Source organism: Cibotium barometz, chromosome 23 (assembly GCF_041138505.1).
Source record: "Cibotium barometz isolate CiBa-2024 chromosome 23, ASM4113850v1, whole genome shotgun sequence".
In the NCBI taxonomy this organism is placed as follows: domain Eukaryota; kingdom Viridiplantae; phylum Streptophyta; class Polypodiopsida; order Cyatheales; family Cibotiaceae; genus Cibotium; species Cibotium barometz.
The window spans coordinates 5,613,950-5,629,700 of record NC_141068.1 but is presented as its reverse complement, the minus strand read 5'-3'; the positions used below and the strand labels follow the sequence as shown (position 1 = coordinate 5,629,700).

General features: G+C 43.6%; 1 protein-coding gene across 1 annotated transcript in view; it reads left to right on the top strand.

Annotated features, from left to right (window-relative positions):
- The window catches only part of LOC147625557 (leukocyte immunoglobulin-like receptor family A protein), a 43,239-nt gene that overhangs the window by 1,505 nt on the left and 25,983 nt on the right, over positions 1 to 15,751 (top strand). The window contains exons 2-3 of the mRNA XM_086817063.1: positions 8,707 to 8,796; positions 8,921 to 9,188. Coding sequence (XP_086673189.1) covers positions 8,707 to 8,796; positions 8,921 to 9,188 — 358 coding nt within the window. The remainder of the gene's footprint in view (positions 1 to 8,706; positions 8,797 to 8,920; positions 9,189 to 15,751) is intronic.

The window sequence follows — 15,751 nt, the reverse complement described above, 5'->3', positions numbered from 1 at the left end:
ATCCTCGGAACGAACCTAGTATGCACGTGCTGCATCCCTCGGTTGCATGTGCAACTCTTGAGCAATCATTGCCATTGCACGATCCATATAAGTTTCAGCTTTCTTGGCTCTCAAACGGTCATGTACCAATGAATCCTCGCGGCGGTAGAGCTTCAATTCTTCTTGTTGTGCATGGAGAAGAACCTGCATACGAGTAAGGTCAGCCCTTTAGACTATAGACTCTTCTTCCTACATTTTCTCTTTGCCACGGGACGGCTGTCCCGCATATTCATGTTCCCTAGTGTGCACTACATGAGTTTGCTGATCGTGCAAAGCATTGGAAACATGCATTTCATCGTCCCCGCATCTTGTGTTATTATCTCGAACATTCACTGTATGGTTGTCCATAGTGTTCTAACTGCAGAGATAACTAGTGTTCACGGTGATCGCCTTTCACAATAGAAGTGAAAGAGAACCGTATGCTTTGATACCAATGTAACTTGGTTGAACACAATGCTAATCAATACACTCAAAGACACCAAGATTTAATGGACAACATGCTCAGTACAAGAAGTAATTTGCTGAATTGACAAGAGATGCACAATAAGCCGGAATGGTGTGCCCCTCCCTCAAATAAAGTATATCGATCTTGGGAGAATCAAGTACATAGTGTTATGGGCATTTCTGACCAGATTTCCATACCAATGCATATGAATACAGTATTGTAAAGAAAGTGGTTGCCGGTGTAGACTTGCAACTCACACTACCCTCTCAAGTGCCCATGTTTCCTACCATTTGCTTTCTATTGTTGCACCAACACATGGTAGGAACAATCTGCAAGAGAGCACGTAGGACAAGAGAATACGATACAAAGTATGTGATCTTGTAATCCGGTTTCTCCCTCCTGCTTCTTGCTTCCATATTTAAGCATAAAAGCTTACCAATTACAAGTAGAGTCGATGACAGCGGAAGTCTTCGCGATGGAAGTGCTTGGAGTGTTGAAATCTTCGTTTTGTCGCAATTCTTTGCGAAAAGAGTCCTCCTCGAGAGAATGAAGGGAACCCTGGGAAAGCTTTCCCTATGGTTCAACTTGAGAAAGGAAGGCTGAAATTAGGGTTTTTAGTAAAAAGACCAGAAATTACAGCAAAAATGAGAGCTGTTTTGTGAATTTCAGTCATTGGGAGTGTGTAGGAGAGTGTACAGTACCCGAAAACACTCTTGGAAGTTGGAAAAACACTGTAGCAAGGTTGGATATGGAGTTGGAAAGGAGAAAGTGTAGAAAATACAGCCAAAGAGGCCTCAAATTCGATCCATCATCCTGTTAAAAGTTTCTGGAGCATTCGTAAGACCAAAAGGCATGACCAAAAACTCATAAAGTCCAAAAGTTGTCCTGAAAGCTGTCTTGTGCACATGTGTTGGCCTGATGCGAATTTGATGGTATCCACTCTTCAGATCAATGCGACTGAAGTGAGTTGCTCCCTGTAACCGATCCAAGATATCATCGATTCGTGGTATAGGGAATCTATTCTTGATGGTAATCTTATTCAGTGCCCTGTAATCAATGCACATCCGGCAAGAACCATCTTTCTTTTGTACCAAAAGCATTGGTGAACAATAAGGCGAAGAGCTCGGCTGAATCAACCCTTTGTCCAACAGATCATGCACTTGGCTCATAATCTCTTCTTGTTGGGCTGCACTCACCCTACAGGGTGGCTTATTCGGTGGTGAACTTCCAAGAATGAAATCAATCCCATGATCCTCAGGCCTAGCAGGTGGCAACTCCCCTTGCAAAGCCTTTGAAAAACAATCTTGAAAACTTTTGAGAAAGTCCAATCTTTCCTTGTCCAACTCAGACAGGTTAGAATCTGTGGTATCCTGATTCTCTTTAACAAATACTAAGTAAACAGAAAGATGTTGCTTTATTAAACAAGAAATGGCCGAGGCCGATACAACAGGAATAGATTCCTCTTTAAGCTTTACATCAAGAGTGTGTTCCTTATTCTTGTGTAAGTGGAGCTAGAGTGCTCTTGCACAAAAAGATCAATTGGCCCCAAAGCGTGGCACCCTCGCAGGTATTTATTTATCACTCGAGGTCGGCGTAGCCCTTGTACAATTCCTGAGAAGATGCCTCCTTGATTCACACGGAGGAGATCTTCTCAAACTTTCACCCAGTTTGTGTTGTGGGGAAACAAGAGCCTTGGCCCCCTTTTTATACAAGATTGGGGGTGAAAAGCTATGCTTTTCCTCCTAGAAAAAAAAAAACTATTACAAGTACTTTTCCAAAAGACTCTTAGAATAGCTTTCTTTCTCTCTCTAAAAAAAAAGGGGATTAGCGATTTTCGAAAATTCCCACACAGCTTTTTCTTGCGCGTTTTGGGCTGCCCGGCGCTTTTTCTCCATCGCGTTTTTCCTTGCGCTTTTTCCTTGCTGCCTAGCGCGTTCGCTTCGCTTCTCTCCTTCGCTTGTACGCTTGCCCGCCTACGTGGCAGCCAACCGCCATGTGCACCTGCAGCCAGCCTTTTCTTGAGACAGGTGGCAGCGCTTGCTCTGCAATACTGCCGCCTTTGCCACGCCAGCCTCGTGTGCCACATTAGCCGCCTACGTGGCAGCGCCTGCAGCCTTGCCTACGCAGCCATGTCAACCTAGCCACCGCCTATGACACACGCCTACAGTCAGCTCCAATTCAGCCTGTGCAGCTAGTCGTACCACGTGTCAGCTGTCTATACCTGTTGTACTTGCAGGGCTGACCCACAAGTAGCCTTGAGAGAGAAACTGCTACACCTGCAGCAAGGTAAGAGAAAAACACATATATATGCACATGAACATGCACACACATGTACACACACACACCAAACATGTATCTGCATCCACACACGTGTACAAACTTACACATGCATATATTGGATTAACATGATCAGTGAATGCTAAACATGATTAAACATAATCTCAATGCTTAAGAAAAAGAGGTAAAATACTCCTGTAACAGCCTCACACTTGTGACCTCAGCTCTACACCTGTTATTATAGCTTTTACTTGCCATTCTAGCTCATAGGACCCCCAAATCTATAAATTGGAGCCCTCTCTCTCTCTCTCTCTCTCTCTCTCTCTATATATATATATATATATATATATATATATATATATATATATATATATATTCTAGGGAAGACTCTCTACCACCGCTTCAGGCTGTCCTAATGCTAGCTGCTCTCTTTCTCTCGCTCTCGAAGGCTGCCCATGAAGTATACCAGCTGTTGGTAACTGTTTTGAAGACTTCCATCGCGAAGAAATCTTGAAGGCAGGGGTATTTGATCATTATGTTATGATTTTCAGCCATTGGGCATTTGTCTTTTTAATTAGGTATATATGGACAGCTGTTGGGCACTTGCTACAGCCATTGGGCACTTGCTACATCAATTGGGCATGTATTCGAGCCATTAGGCAATTGCAATTGCCTTGGGGTATTGTATCTCAGCCATATGGGTTTATGGACAGCTTTATGGGCTTATGATTCAGCCATATTGGTTTATGGGCAGTTTTATTGGCTTATGATTGAGCCGTATGGGTTTGTGGACAGCTATGTGGGCTAATGGATAAGCTATGTTGGCCAGTATCCACACGGAATATACATATTCTTGGCATTTTCGTGGGGCTTTCTGATGACAGCCCATGTATATGAATTATTCATGGTTGTATGTGGATAAATCTGGTGCGTGTGCTCTCCCAAAGCTTGTATATGATATTTTTCTCCGTAGGTAATAAAATACTCGAAGGGGGGATCGGCCCATTCTGGCCTCTATGTAGTGTCAGATTTGTCTCTCTTTTATAGTTTTGTGAAATTAAATGCCATATGTTTAAGGCTATGGTCAATTCAAGTGTTTAGTTGCATTAATGGTCAAGTGTTTTGTGAGACGTCCACATATGCATTTCAAACCAGCCACTAATCCCTCAACTTGTTGTGACAGTGAGATGGTCCTTGTTGGGGGCATCAACAAAGGCTTCCGGAAACAAGTGAGGTAGTCGATTATCGATTTGCCATGTTTCTACACAAAACACACACTCCTAGTGTTTCATCTACGAGAATAAGACCCCCTTGCGGGAGTCATCCTAGCAAGTCACAGAGTGATGCATAAGGAGATCTTCCCACCACAAGAGAGTGGCACCCGTCAAAGCCGCATGCACCAAATGGAGCTGAAAAATATTTGAACTACCTGTTGCTACCAACGTGGCAGCCATCTCGCGGGTCCAATTGGTGATGACTTATCTTCCCATTGAACTTGGAGGCTTTAGAAGCTTCATTAATTGAGCTCGTTCCTCACGAGGCATGGAGGAAGAACTTGGCAAACCGGTAACCCCTCGGCGTTGAGCCAATGTAGAATAATGACTCCCGGATTGGGAATGAAGCTTGGGTTTCCCTGTTTTGGATTAAATCAGCCCTCGCAACAATGTTTTTAGTCCCAATTTCAATGTGCAAAGTTGCATAGCAAATTAGGGTTTGCGTTTTTGCATCCGCAATCAGCTCTGTGCAAGTGCATTAGGATTCTATGCATAGATTTTACATGAATAGTTTTGCATGTAGCTAGGTCAAGCCTAGGTGGGCAGTTACCCCAAGCCATGAAGACGTTTTCAAGAAGCTAGACCCGATCTTGGCTGATTTCGAGGCACAACCGTAGAGGCCGTGTACAAAGGTACGAGATTGGAGAATTCATGAGGGGTTGAAACTTCAGCATGAGGGAGTTTCCAAGGATACTGGAGAGCTTCCAGGATCAGAAGTGGTTTAGGAGATAGTTTCCTCAAGTAAGGAGTGTAGACTAGTGGAAGATCTTGAGGAGGTTCTGATGGCGGGCGGTGATGAAAGAGTCAAAGCAAGTACTGGACTGAGATGATCAACAAATTCCTAAGGATGTAGTAATGCCAACCATTGAGGTATGTCTCACCGAATCTAGTATGGAAGAGGATGAGAATGGTGCCACGAGAGTTGTCGAGGGAGTAGATGGGTCTCCCATGTCGAAAGAGCATCCATTGGCGAAGGAGCTAGAAGAAGTGCTAGCGGTTCAAGTGGAAGTAGCAATGGTAGAGAAGCCAAAGAGTTGGTAGATGAGCCTGCAGAAGGACCAAGTCAAGAAAGGAGCAAAGGTGCATGGTTTGCCCTAATGCTCCAAGTTTAATAGGAGGGGATGTCACGTGCAACACCTTAATCCGGTGCCACATAGACATAATTATTTGTTGCAGCTGCCTTAGAAGCAAAGTTGGAGGCTGTATATGGGCAGTTTGGAGCAGTTTTGATAGCCCTATAGGTGATCGGGGGTGCCTAGGACATGCACCAATGGTTGGGACATATTATGGGCACGATATGAACACATTTTATGATATTTTTGATTACTTTTTGTGGCCTAAAATGGGCTGGCCAACCTGAATGCGACTTGGTATCAAAATCCCTTTATAAAGGCAGGTCAAGGGTCATTTCGAGCATTTAGAGACAAAGGTTGCAAATCCAAGACCAAGGGAAAGAGAGCCAAGAACAAGGGCTTGGAGTTGTGACATTTGGATCGGCCAAGTACACCTCCAAATCAGCGTTTTCCATTAACATACAGAGGAGGTCAATAAGCTTTAATTTATGCATAGCATTCCGGGCTTAGATCTACTTTCAATCTTTGCCAATCATTGTAAATACTCATTCATTCAGTAATAGATACTAGGAGTAGGTTAGGTAAAGAGTCTCTCTTCTCCTTCTCTCTACTTCTCTGTGTTAGTTTTGTGCATGTGATTAGTGTTAATCTTTGTAGCTTTGTGTTCATCATCAATTAAGCACACTTCCACATAGTTAGCATGTTACATTGATGTCACATGCAGACTTTAATTCGGTGCCATGTAGACATAATTATTCCTTGCAGCGCCTTAGAGGCAAAGTTAGAGGCCGTATATGGATAGGTTGGAGCAGTTTTGACAGCCCTACAGGTGCCCGGGTCTTGCACCAATGGTTGGGACATATTATGGGAACACTTCTTCCGAAACCATGTTGCAAGACTAGGTGGAAACCTTGCAAAAGCAAGTTTTTTTATTGGAAGGGAAGCTCAAGCTCGCCATGGTAGGCGGTGGCGAGTTCAGGTGATAAGAAGAAACTTTTTCTTACCACCAATGATCCCTTGGTGGTTCTGGATCTCTCTTCTTTAAGAGAACATCATGCCCTTGTTTTGCACAAAGAGCTTGATTTTGAAAAAGCTGAGAGTAACTGTCTCTGCCCCCTGTAGCTCAAGGAGTACGAGGAAGAGACTTACGAGCTTTCTAAAGAAAATTAGCAGCTCACAAAGCACATTTTATGATACTTTTGATGACTTTTGGTCTAAAAAAGGGTTGGCCGACTTGAATCGGACTTGCTATCAAAATCCCTATAAAGGCAGGTCAAGGGTCATTCCAAGCATTCAGAGACAGGTTGTAGAGCCAAGACCAAGGGCAAGAGAGCCAAGAACAAGGGCTTGTAGTCGCGACAGTTGGATCAGCAAGTACACCTTCAAATCAGCATTTTCCATTAATGCATAGTGTTAATCTTTGTAGCTTTGCGTTAGTCATCAATTAAGCACGTGTTCCACATAGTTAGCATGTTACATTGGTATCTTTGGAGAAGGCCTGCAATTTTTTTTCTCATAAGGGTGTGGAGATTCAATGTGAAGAACCCCATCAGCATCAACGTTTTCACCTCAGGTTTGTATGTTCTTCAATAAGGTTGTGTTTTGTAAATTCTGTACCATATAGCTTCTTGTGTGTGCAAGGAGTGCTCAACCAAAGGGCAAGGAGGAGGGCCAAGCGCACCACGTAGAGAGTGGACAGAGTAAGTAAGGCAAGACAAGGTGATCTGTTGGTGATTCCAACAAAACCAAGGTTGAAGAAGGTGCATCAAAGGGGGACCAGAATCAGTATTCAGCAAGGCTCTCTGCACGTCCAGCATCAAGCAGCATCAGGGTGGGCAGTCAACACAAGCATTAGGGTGGCGAGAATCAATATTCAGCAAGGTTCTCTCCACTGCCAACATCACCATCACCAGGGTGTCTTGTAGAAGCAAAATGCAGCTCTGTAGGGGCAGCATAAGCACTCAAGCAAGGCCTTCAAGGAGCGGCGAGAGGTCTCTAAATACCACATCATCCAAAAAGGGAAGCCTTATGAGCAAAAACGCAGCCCGTGTGAGGGTAATCAAAGGCGTCAAGTACTTAAGGAGTTCCCGAGGCTTCCCTTGAGTCTACCATGCTAGTAGAGCATCTAGAGGCAAAGGGGCCAGGTTCAGTGCTCGCAGTTCCCGAGGAGATAGTGACGGAGATAACATGTTGGAGATTGAGCCCATAGTCCGATCAACAACGTGGAGCAAAGGTGTGTCATGTGCACCCATGGTCCAAGATAAGCAGGAGGGGATGTCATGTGCATGCTCTTCCGAGGTGTGACATGGACATGCTTCTACCCATTGGCCAGCTTAGAGGTCGAGTGCATGGCTGGATTCATGTGTATGTAAGGGCATTTGTGCCAATTCATTGTATTCTTGTTGAGGTGCCCAATGAGTAGGCAAGTGTTGACATCATTATTATTATTATTATGGCGTGAACACCCTAGATTAGGATTGGCCAGCAACCAACTAGCCCAAAGGTCACTATGAATAGAGGGCTATGGCTGAGGGTCACATCATCATTTATTCATTCATTCATCATTGAGTCGTTGAGAGTGCAAGAGCTGTGCTACCATTGAGTATCCCTATTCCATTGCCAATAAGTCATGCATATGAATACATCAGTAGGTTAGATCATCTCTTTATCTACTGTGTATCTTGCACGAGGGAGAAGTATGTGCATTCAAGACTCTGATTAGGTGTTATCGTGGTAACTAAACTTAAATCGCTTCGGCAAAGCACCCATATTACACCTTTCCAAGGGAATTATAGAGCAAGCCCTTGCCAACATGAGGGTGGAACAAAGGATGGGACATGGGGTGCTATGACTTTGTTGAAGGCCGGCTTTCTTAAAATCGTAGTTGGTGTGAGGTCTTTTGCATTCTGTGGATCAAAGAGAACCACACCTTGCCACTTGGCATGTGTGATTCTGTTCAAGCTTTTGAAGATTCGAGAAACGTGATGCATATCCTTATATAGGCTATGTTGATTGTATTATTTGATTCTCATGTGTTCTTTACTTCCTTGAGTAGTCCTCAAAAAATATATTTAAGATTTATGTACAACTAGGGTGATTCTTAAAATGATGGGAGTTCCCTTAGAGAGTCAAAACTATCAGTTTGTAAAAGTAAGTAGCTGAAATAGTGAGATCCCAACAGAACAAATATAGCGTTACACATAAAGCCTTTTAGATGAGACCTCGTCCAACATCATCACCCACCATAACACGATCCAAATATTTTTTTGCTTGGGTAATGTGCATTGTGTGTTGTAGGCCAGTTCGGCGATGGAGGACCTTTGACTCCATTTCAAAGCATTCAATATGGAATTCCTCTGCTACCACAGCTATTTGAGAAGCTTGATAGACATGTCTATCACACAAAGAGTAGAGTTGCTTGAGGGTTCTCTTCATATTGTCTCTGATATCTTTCTCTTTCTTGAAAGTTCTTACTTTCATGATTTTTTTATTATCCTCTTTCCATTCTGTTCCTTTATGCATGAGAGCAGTGTCTGGTACATCTTTACTTTTATTTTCACCGATTTTTGATTGACTTAATGATATTCCTAAATTGCAGAGTTCAATTGGGAAGATGTGAAAAGTGACAAGCACAGAGAGAACTATCTTGGTCATAGTGTTAAGGCTCCAGTGGGAAGGTGGCAGAAAGGTGTGCATTTAAAGTCTCTTGTTAGTTCATGGTATTAGGAAGCAAAATGTTTAGGCATGCTAGATCCATGACACAGAGTTACATGTCTGTTATCGTCACCTTGTCTATGTACACTTTTGTACAGGAAAAGATCTCACCTGGTATGCAAAAGACAAAAAGGCAAATGCGTTTGCTGAGGATGCAGCCAAAGCTGAGATTCAGAAAATAAAGGAGGAAGAAGAGCAGGCAATGAGAGAACTTTTAGGCTTAGCTCCAAAGCGGGAAAAGCGGTTTCAAGGTAACAGATTGGATAAGCAAGAAACTGCAGAGCTACTAAAGAGAGGGAAAACTGAGGAGGACTTAGCACCTGGTTATGCAAAAGGAGAGCGTGTAGAAGGCTTGGGTTTTGCTCCGTAAGTAGGGATGAAGTTTCATTTGTGCATTATTTCTTTTTTTATATGGAAGCTTGGAATGTAAGCATATTAAGCCCTCAACTTTGTGTGAGAGCTTGCATACATGTGTGTGTGTGTGTATATGAGAGAGAGAGAGAAAGAAAGTAAGAAAGATATATTAACGTCTACAAGAGGCCCAAAAGGTCTATGAGACCAAAAATTATACATACGATCCAAGAGTAAACTGGACGTCAAAAACACAAGAAAAAATTAAATCGTCTGCCAAAAGAAACTGGGCTCATGTACCATGCAAGCCTTGTATATAGAACAAAATTATGCAGAGATCATCATATGGCTCCCTCATGAATGGAGTATAGAGCATCAATGTCATCTGCCTGTGGCGGTGTATCTCTATGGCACCGAAGTATGTCCCAGATCTGGTGCTGATGCATGGATGGTCTGGCTCTTTGGGCTGATAGCTCTCTAGAGGGACTGGGCTCTCTCATGACTCCACGTGTACGTGGTGCCAAGGGATGGCAAGGTGAGGTGGTTTGATCTCCATGATTCTGTCAGGGCTAGGGGCAGTCTTTGTAGCTGTCTCATGCAACGGAATTATGCGTAATTAAGGATCCTGTTAAACAAAGTCTCACACCGCCTTCTTTATCTTGAGTTTCGCGAGTCTTTAGCAATCCACTTTTATCACTTCAAACTTTAAGAGAGAGAGAGAGAGAGAGAGAGAGAGAGAGATTCTCTGTACACCTTACTAGGGTCCAAATTACCCACTGAAGGCCCCCGTCCTATTGCTAGGAGTATTTACTTTATTATCTTTGAAGAGAATGAATGAGGACTGACTTTGGATTGTAGATAAGCCTAACGCAAGACCTTTGAAAGACCAAGAGTTGGGCTGAACTGTACACGGCTGTAGAAGCACCAGTGATGACCGATCTCAAGCCTATGCACTCTTCCAATGGAATGTAGGAAGGCTGCAAATTTGAGATTGAGAGAAGGGGCTGATTGGGATTGCTCTAGGCTGTGAATGTATGCTGAAAATGAATGTATGAATGCGTTTTACCTTCACCGGTAGGGTTGTAGCAAAACAGTGATATAAGTGAATGCTGAAAACTGTGTGAATGCTGAAAACGCAAGGTACTGTAGTGGCTGAATACTGAAGGTGCTGCTTTTTGTTGATGTATGGCTGAATGCTCAATCATGGATGCTCCTTGTGCTGAAGGATGAAACACTTGATTGATATGATGAATGAATGAATATGGAATGCAGCAAGTGATGCTATTTATATGGGATTGATGCTGGTCGGCTGGCTACAAAGCTGGCCGGCTGCTTCATAAATGCTACACGACTGGATAATAGGTGATAAATGCTGAAATACTGATAATAAATTGCTAAAAAATATGGTAAAAATGTAGAATAATGTTGAATAATATTCTGATGCTTTTGCCATGGTCTATATGGTCTTATGTGCATATGGGATGAATGAATATGCAAAATGCAACCATGAACTGATACAGACACTAAGGCTTCTCTGACTTCTATATGCATGAATGATTCTCTCCAAGTGGGTTGAGGGACTTGACTGTTTGACTGACTCTCTAAGGTTAAGGAATGACCTATGTAGCTCGTGCTTGACATATCCTGGACTGAGGATTACAATGGGGTCACGGTGTACAACAAATATCAAGTCTTGAAGGGTTCTACTGCCAAACAATGTTGCATTGATGATGAGCCATCTTGTCACCATGCACTACAGTGCAGAGTGCATGTGATAGCAGTCATCTGGTGAGGACCAAATAAATCTTTAATGGAAGCCAGAGAGAGAGAGAGAGAGAGAGTGAGAGAGTGAGACAGAAGATTTTATTAATGTCTATAAAAGACTACGAGACCAACATATGTTACAAAAGTTCCATGTGTCGATTGTGAACATGGAACCAAAAAGTACTGAAAATAAAATGAAAAGAAGAAATGTGTACGGCTTCTCATGTACATGTGGTACTGAAATTCCCAGGGTAAGATGGCTAGAGATACACGGGGATGTGTCTCGATTTCCTCATCCATGATAGTACCATCCTCCTCCACAAGTGAGCATAGAGTTGTGATGGCGTCCCTTGCATGTGGAGTGGCCTCTCCATGGTGGAGGAGTATGCCCAAGATCTGTTGTTAATAGCCCGTAGGTCGGGATCCCCGGATGCAGGGGCATCCGGCTCTCAAGAGGAATTGCGCTCTCTCACTAGTGACACCACAGGTGCACAGGGCGAAAGGATCCTGCGAGTGGGTGGGTGGTAGTCTCTCACCTATATAATCCCTTGGACCCTGTAAAGTCTAATCGTACAGTGTGGCATGGACAAATGGAATCTGAAGAAGTTTGTAATGCATATCTTAGAGGCATCTCACTGGCTCAGACTCCCTAGTTTTTGTCTGAGCATGGTCTTCTTGTGGTGGCAAAGCTTCAGTAGGTTCAAACCCATGCATCTCTGGTCCTCATAATGCATAAACCGTGAGAGGGCCAAATCTGTCTCGAAAGAGAATGAAATCTCCCCCGAATATCATATCAAAACTGGCATTTGAACATGTAATGCTTCTCCATCTTGACCTTCCTTGTCATGTATAGCTTGCCCTGCATACATAGTTGTCAGGTACGATACCATACGGTTCGTATGATACGATACCGTACGGGAAAATATGGTATGATATTAAAAAAAATCTTATCGTACGGTCTTTTAAAAAAATACTTACAAACTTTAGTATTTTCAATTTCAAAGAGAAGACAAGTTGTCACATGACTCAAACTAAAATTCCATTAAAACCAAGTTGAAAACATGAATAGATGTTAGGCTAAAGCATAAGTCATACAATGCGACACGCTCTAGGCGCATGTAGCCGTAGTCGTAAGTACAAAAAGTGGTGCACAAAAAAGGGAGGCTAGAGGGTCGGGCCTAGAATCTAGATGGAGAAGTGATCACTATCAAAATTAGAGCTCTCGCTAGGATCATCTCCATAAGAAAAGTGCCTATTGGAGCGCTTGCAGAATTCACTGAAACCGGCCTTCAGAAATCTAACGGGCGGTGAAACAAACACTCGCACACAAAACACTTCATCACCCATGGGGACCTGGAAAAGGAAACAAACAGGGGGAGCTAGAGTGCTCCTGCAAATAGTACAAGGACATCGATTGGCCCCAAAACGCAGTGGCGCCCCTTGCGGTATTTCTTTACTTGATCAACATTTGAGTACAAAGTACAACTTGTCGAATCCTCTACCAATAGAATCCCTCGAAGCTTTCACCCAGGACTTCCAAATAAGAACTCTCGCTATTACAGCAAAGCATTCCATAGAGAAGGCACACCTGCACAACATCTCCCTGCTTGAAAAGGTCTTCTCCATCGCTTCCATGGATCTCTCAAACCCTTTCCCAAACAGTAGTAGGACTGAACCAACCATATGTCCTTCCTATAATCACAGCTTGCATGGAACCTCGAGAAAACTAGAACCTGTTCACATGAATCCAGAGACATGCTTTCCACATGAAACCAAAGACTGTATTCGATAAACCATAGACATGTATCCATAAACCATAGGCTCGTTTCCTTGATACTAAAGTCTTGTTTCCTCTCGAAAAACCAATGTCCTGTTTGCATGACAGATATACCGTCCAAGCACGGTTTCCAAAACCTAGAGAGAGAAAGATAGAGGACGTGTCAAGCAATCCCTGAATACACATAAGTCCAAGTCGAAGAGCAATAACACATCTCTTCCAAGAACATCATCCTATGCATCTTAACTTGATCCTCTGTATCCGAATCTCGTAAACAAAGCCTGTAATCCATGATATGAGAGAGTGAGAGAGAGAAAAAGGTCTCTCGGCTATGTATTTCCTGCAACCCCACTTGCTCGCGAAGAGAGAGAGAGAGAGAGAGAGAAAACCCCTTGGCTATTAGCCCCTCGGCGCCTCCTTTGGCTCGCCTCCTTCCAAGAGAGAGATAGAGTCGTGCTGTTCAGCCCTTGCGCTTCTGTGGCCGCCTGTAGTCCTCCTGGCTGCCCGACTGGCTGTAGAGAGTCTCCCGCCTTGCGCCCGTTGCTGGCTGAAGCCCATATGTGCCCATTCGTGCAACCACATGTCGTAGAGAGCCTCCCGCCGACACCCACTTGGCTGCCCTGATTGGCTGCAGCCCACCTGGCGCTCGTAGCTGACTGTAGCCCACCTGGCTGTAGCCCATGTGGGCAGCAGCGCCCGCTTGTAGTCCATGCACAGCAGCGCCCGCCTGTAGCCCATGCGTAGTAGCGCTCGCCTGTAGCCCATGCGCAGCAGCATCCTGGTCCTCCACACGTGTGCGCAACAGTGCTGACTCCATACGGCAACCTGCCCAACAATTACCACCAACCGTTGACCACACGGCGACCACCTTCCATCACATGCCCACCCTTCGCCTTTTTATAAACATGCGATTCAAATCGTTTTCTCAAAAAGCCAAAAGCAAAGCTTAAAAATGTTGCCATATATATAGGCAGTGATGTGTGTGAACACACTTAGGACCGTCGGGGCACCTTTTCCCTCTTTAGGAGGTTTTTTTCCCCGGCTTGTATATACGCCCATCATTCTAGGGCTAACTTATCTTTTGTACATTGACATAAACTAATACATAGTGTGTTGTGTGCATTCTTGCTTCTTCTTCTCCAAGCTTTGTGTGCTTTCCTGCAACCCTAATTCCAACAATTGGTATCAGAGCAGGCATCGGCTCCCAGGGCTACGTCGCCAGTACCCTCCGACTCACGTTCTCCGATTGAGGTGAGCTTTCACGAGCGCTTGCAAGTTCCTATACTCTACAAATAGACCCGTAGGGCTTCGTGTTCTCAGAAATTGCATCTGAGGTCGTTTCGGGCTCCGTTTTTGCATCGCAAGTTTTGCACAGGTGTTTTCGTCATTTTCTGTAGAAATTTCGACAGTGCAGTTTTCTGCCAAACAGGCATACGTATTCTATTGTGGACCGTGCTACATAGGACGAGTTGTTCTCTGTTGAGTCTTTGCTTTATTACAGGTAGCTTTTGCATCAGTTTCAATCAGTGGCCATGGCTGATAACAGCAATGATGTATTTCGCATGTTGTCTGCTGATGACAAATTGGATGGAGACAGCAACTACCCACTTTGGGCATACATGATGCAGCATGTTTTGGTTGCAAAAGGAGTGTGGAACATTGTGCAGGGTATGGATGTACGTCTAGATTCGGTGGATGTAGGATCTGTTGAGGATGTTGCAGGTTCTAGCAGCTCTATTGTTGCTGCTGTTTTACCCACTGTTGAACAAGCTCGTTGGGATGGTAAAGATGCGCAGGCTCATGCCTTGATTGTACTTTCTGTCAAACGTAACACCACGCCACATATTCGTTTAGCTAAAACAGCAAAACGGGCTTGGGATATTCTAGCTGGTTTGTATGTAGGTCGTAACGAGGCAAAAATCTCTTGCCTGCATAAAGAGCTAGAATCGAAGATTATGCAGGAAGATGATGACGTGAATGTTTTTCTTGTTGAGATTAAAGATCTCAAGGAACAGTTGATTTCTGCAGGTGAGATTATTCCTGATCATTCTCTTGTGCAGACTGTTCTTGATGCTTTACCTGAGTCATATCAGACTTTTGCTTCCACGTGGAGACTTGTTACTGAGGACAGACCTGATGTTGTCAAGTACGATACTTTAGTCAACAAGCTCTTGCAAGAAGCGCAGTCCGGGTAAAACAGGGCTAGGCAGCGTGCAGTTGATCAAGCATTTATTGCTGCCCACAGTAGAGAAGAAGTGGTAAGGCAGCCCCTTCCATTGTTTCTTCTCCTATTAGCCCTTCTGTAGCATCCTAATTCCTACTATCAATATCATTCTAGAATTTAGTTTGCCCTCAACCCACTAAAGTCCAATTTTTAACTACTTGGAGAATTTGTCCAAGAAATGTTCTTGAGAATTACTTAGACAAATCTTCCAAGCATGGAATTTGGTCAAGGTAAGTACATGGAAAACTAATCCCCTAGAGTCACATGATATTAACTTCCTCCTCTGTTTTGATCATTGTTGTAGTAGAAGTACACATTCCACCATAGTTCCATAACCTTCTTTGAAAGTGTAACTCTACAATGCCTATTTTTGTAATGGTCGATATCAACAAGAAGCAACTCAGTTCTCATGTGGCTCGATTAGCCCTATTTGTTAAGGTCCTACCAAGACTAAATTCCATGGTATGTAAATAACACCCTTGAGCCACATGAGATTTGAGTTTCTTTGTTACTACAATAGAAGTACTTTTTGGATCGAAATGGCAACCACATAGACAAAGCTACGAGTGTGAGGAGTCTATATGGACAACACTATTGCCCAAGCGAAAAGTTCCCTTGTATATTATGCTTTTTCTTATGATAGATTTGGGTTAACAAGCTTTTATTCTTGTATATGGTACATTAGGAGAAATATGGACTTCTTCTTCCACAGGTAGCAACAATAGGTCTGAGAAGGCTCTTGATAAAGGCAAGAAAAAGATCAGGTGCAACTATTGTAAGACAAATGATCATGTCATTAAGAATTGCCCTAAG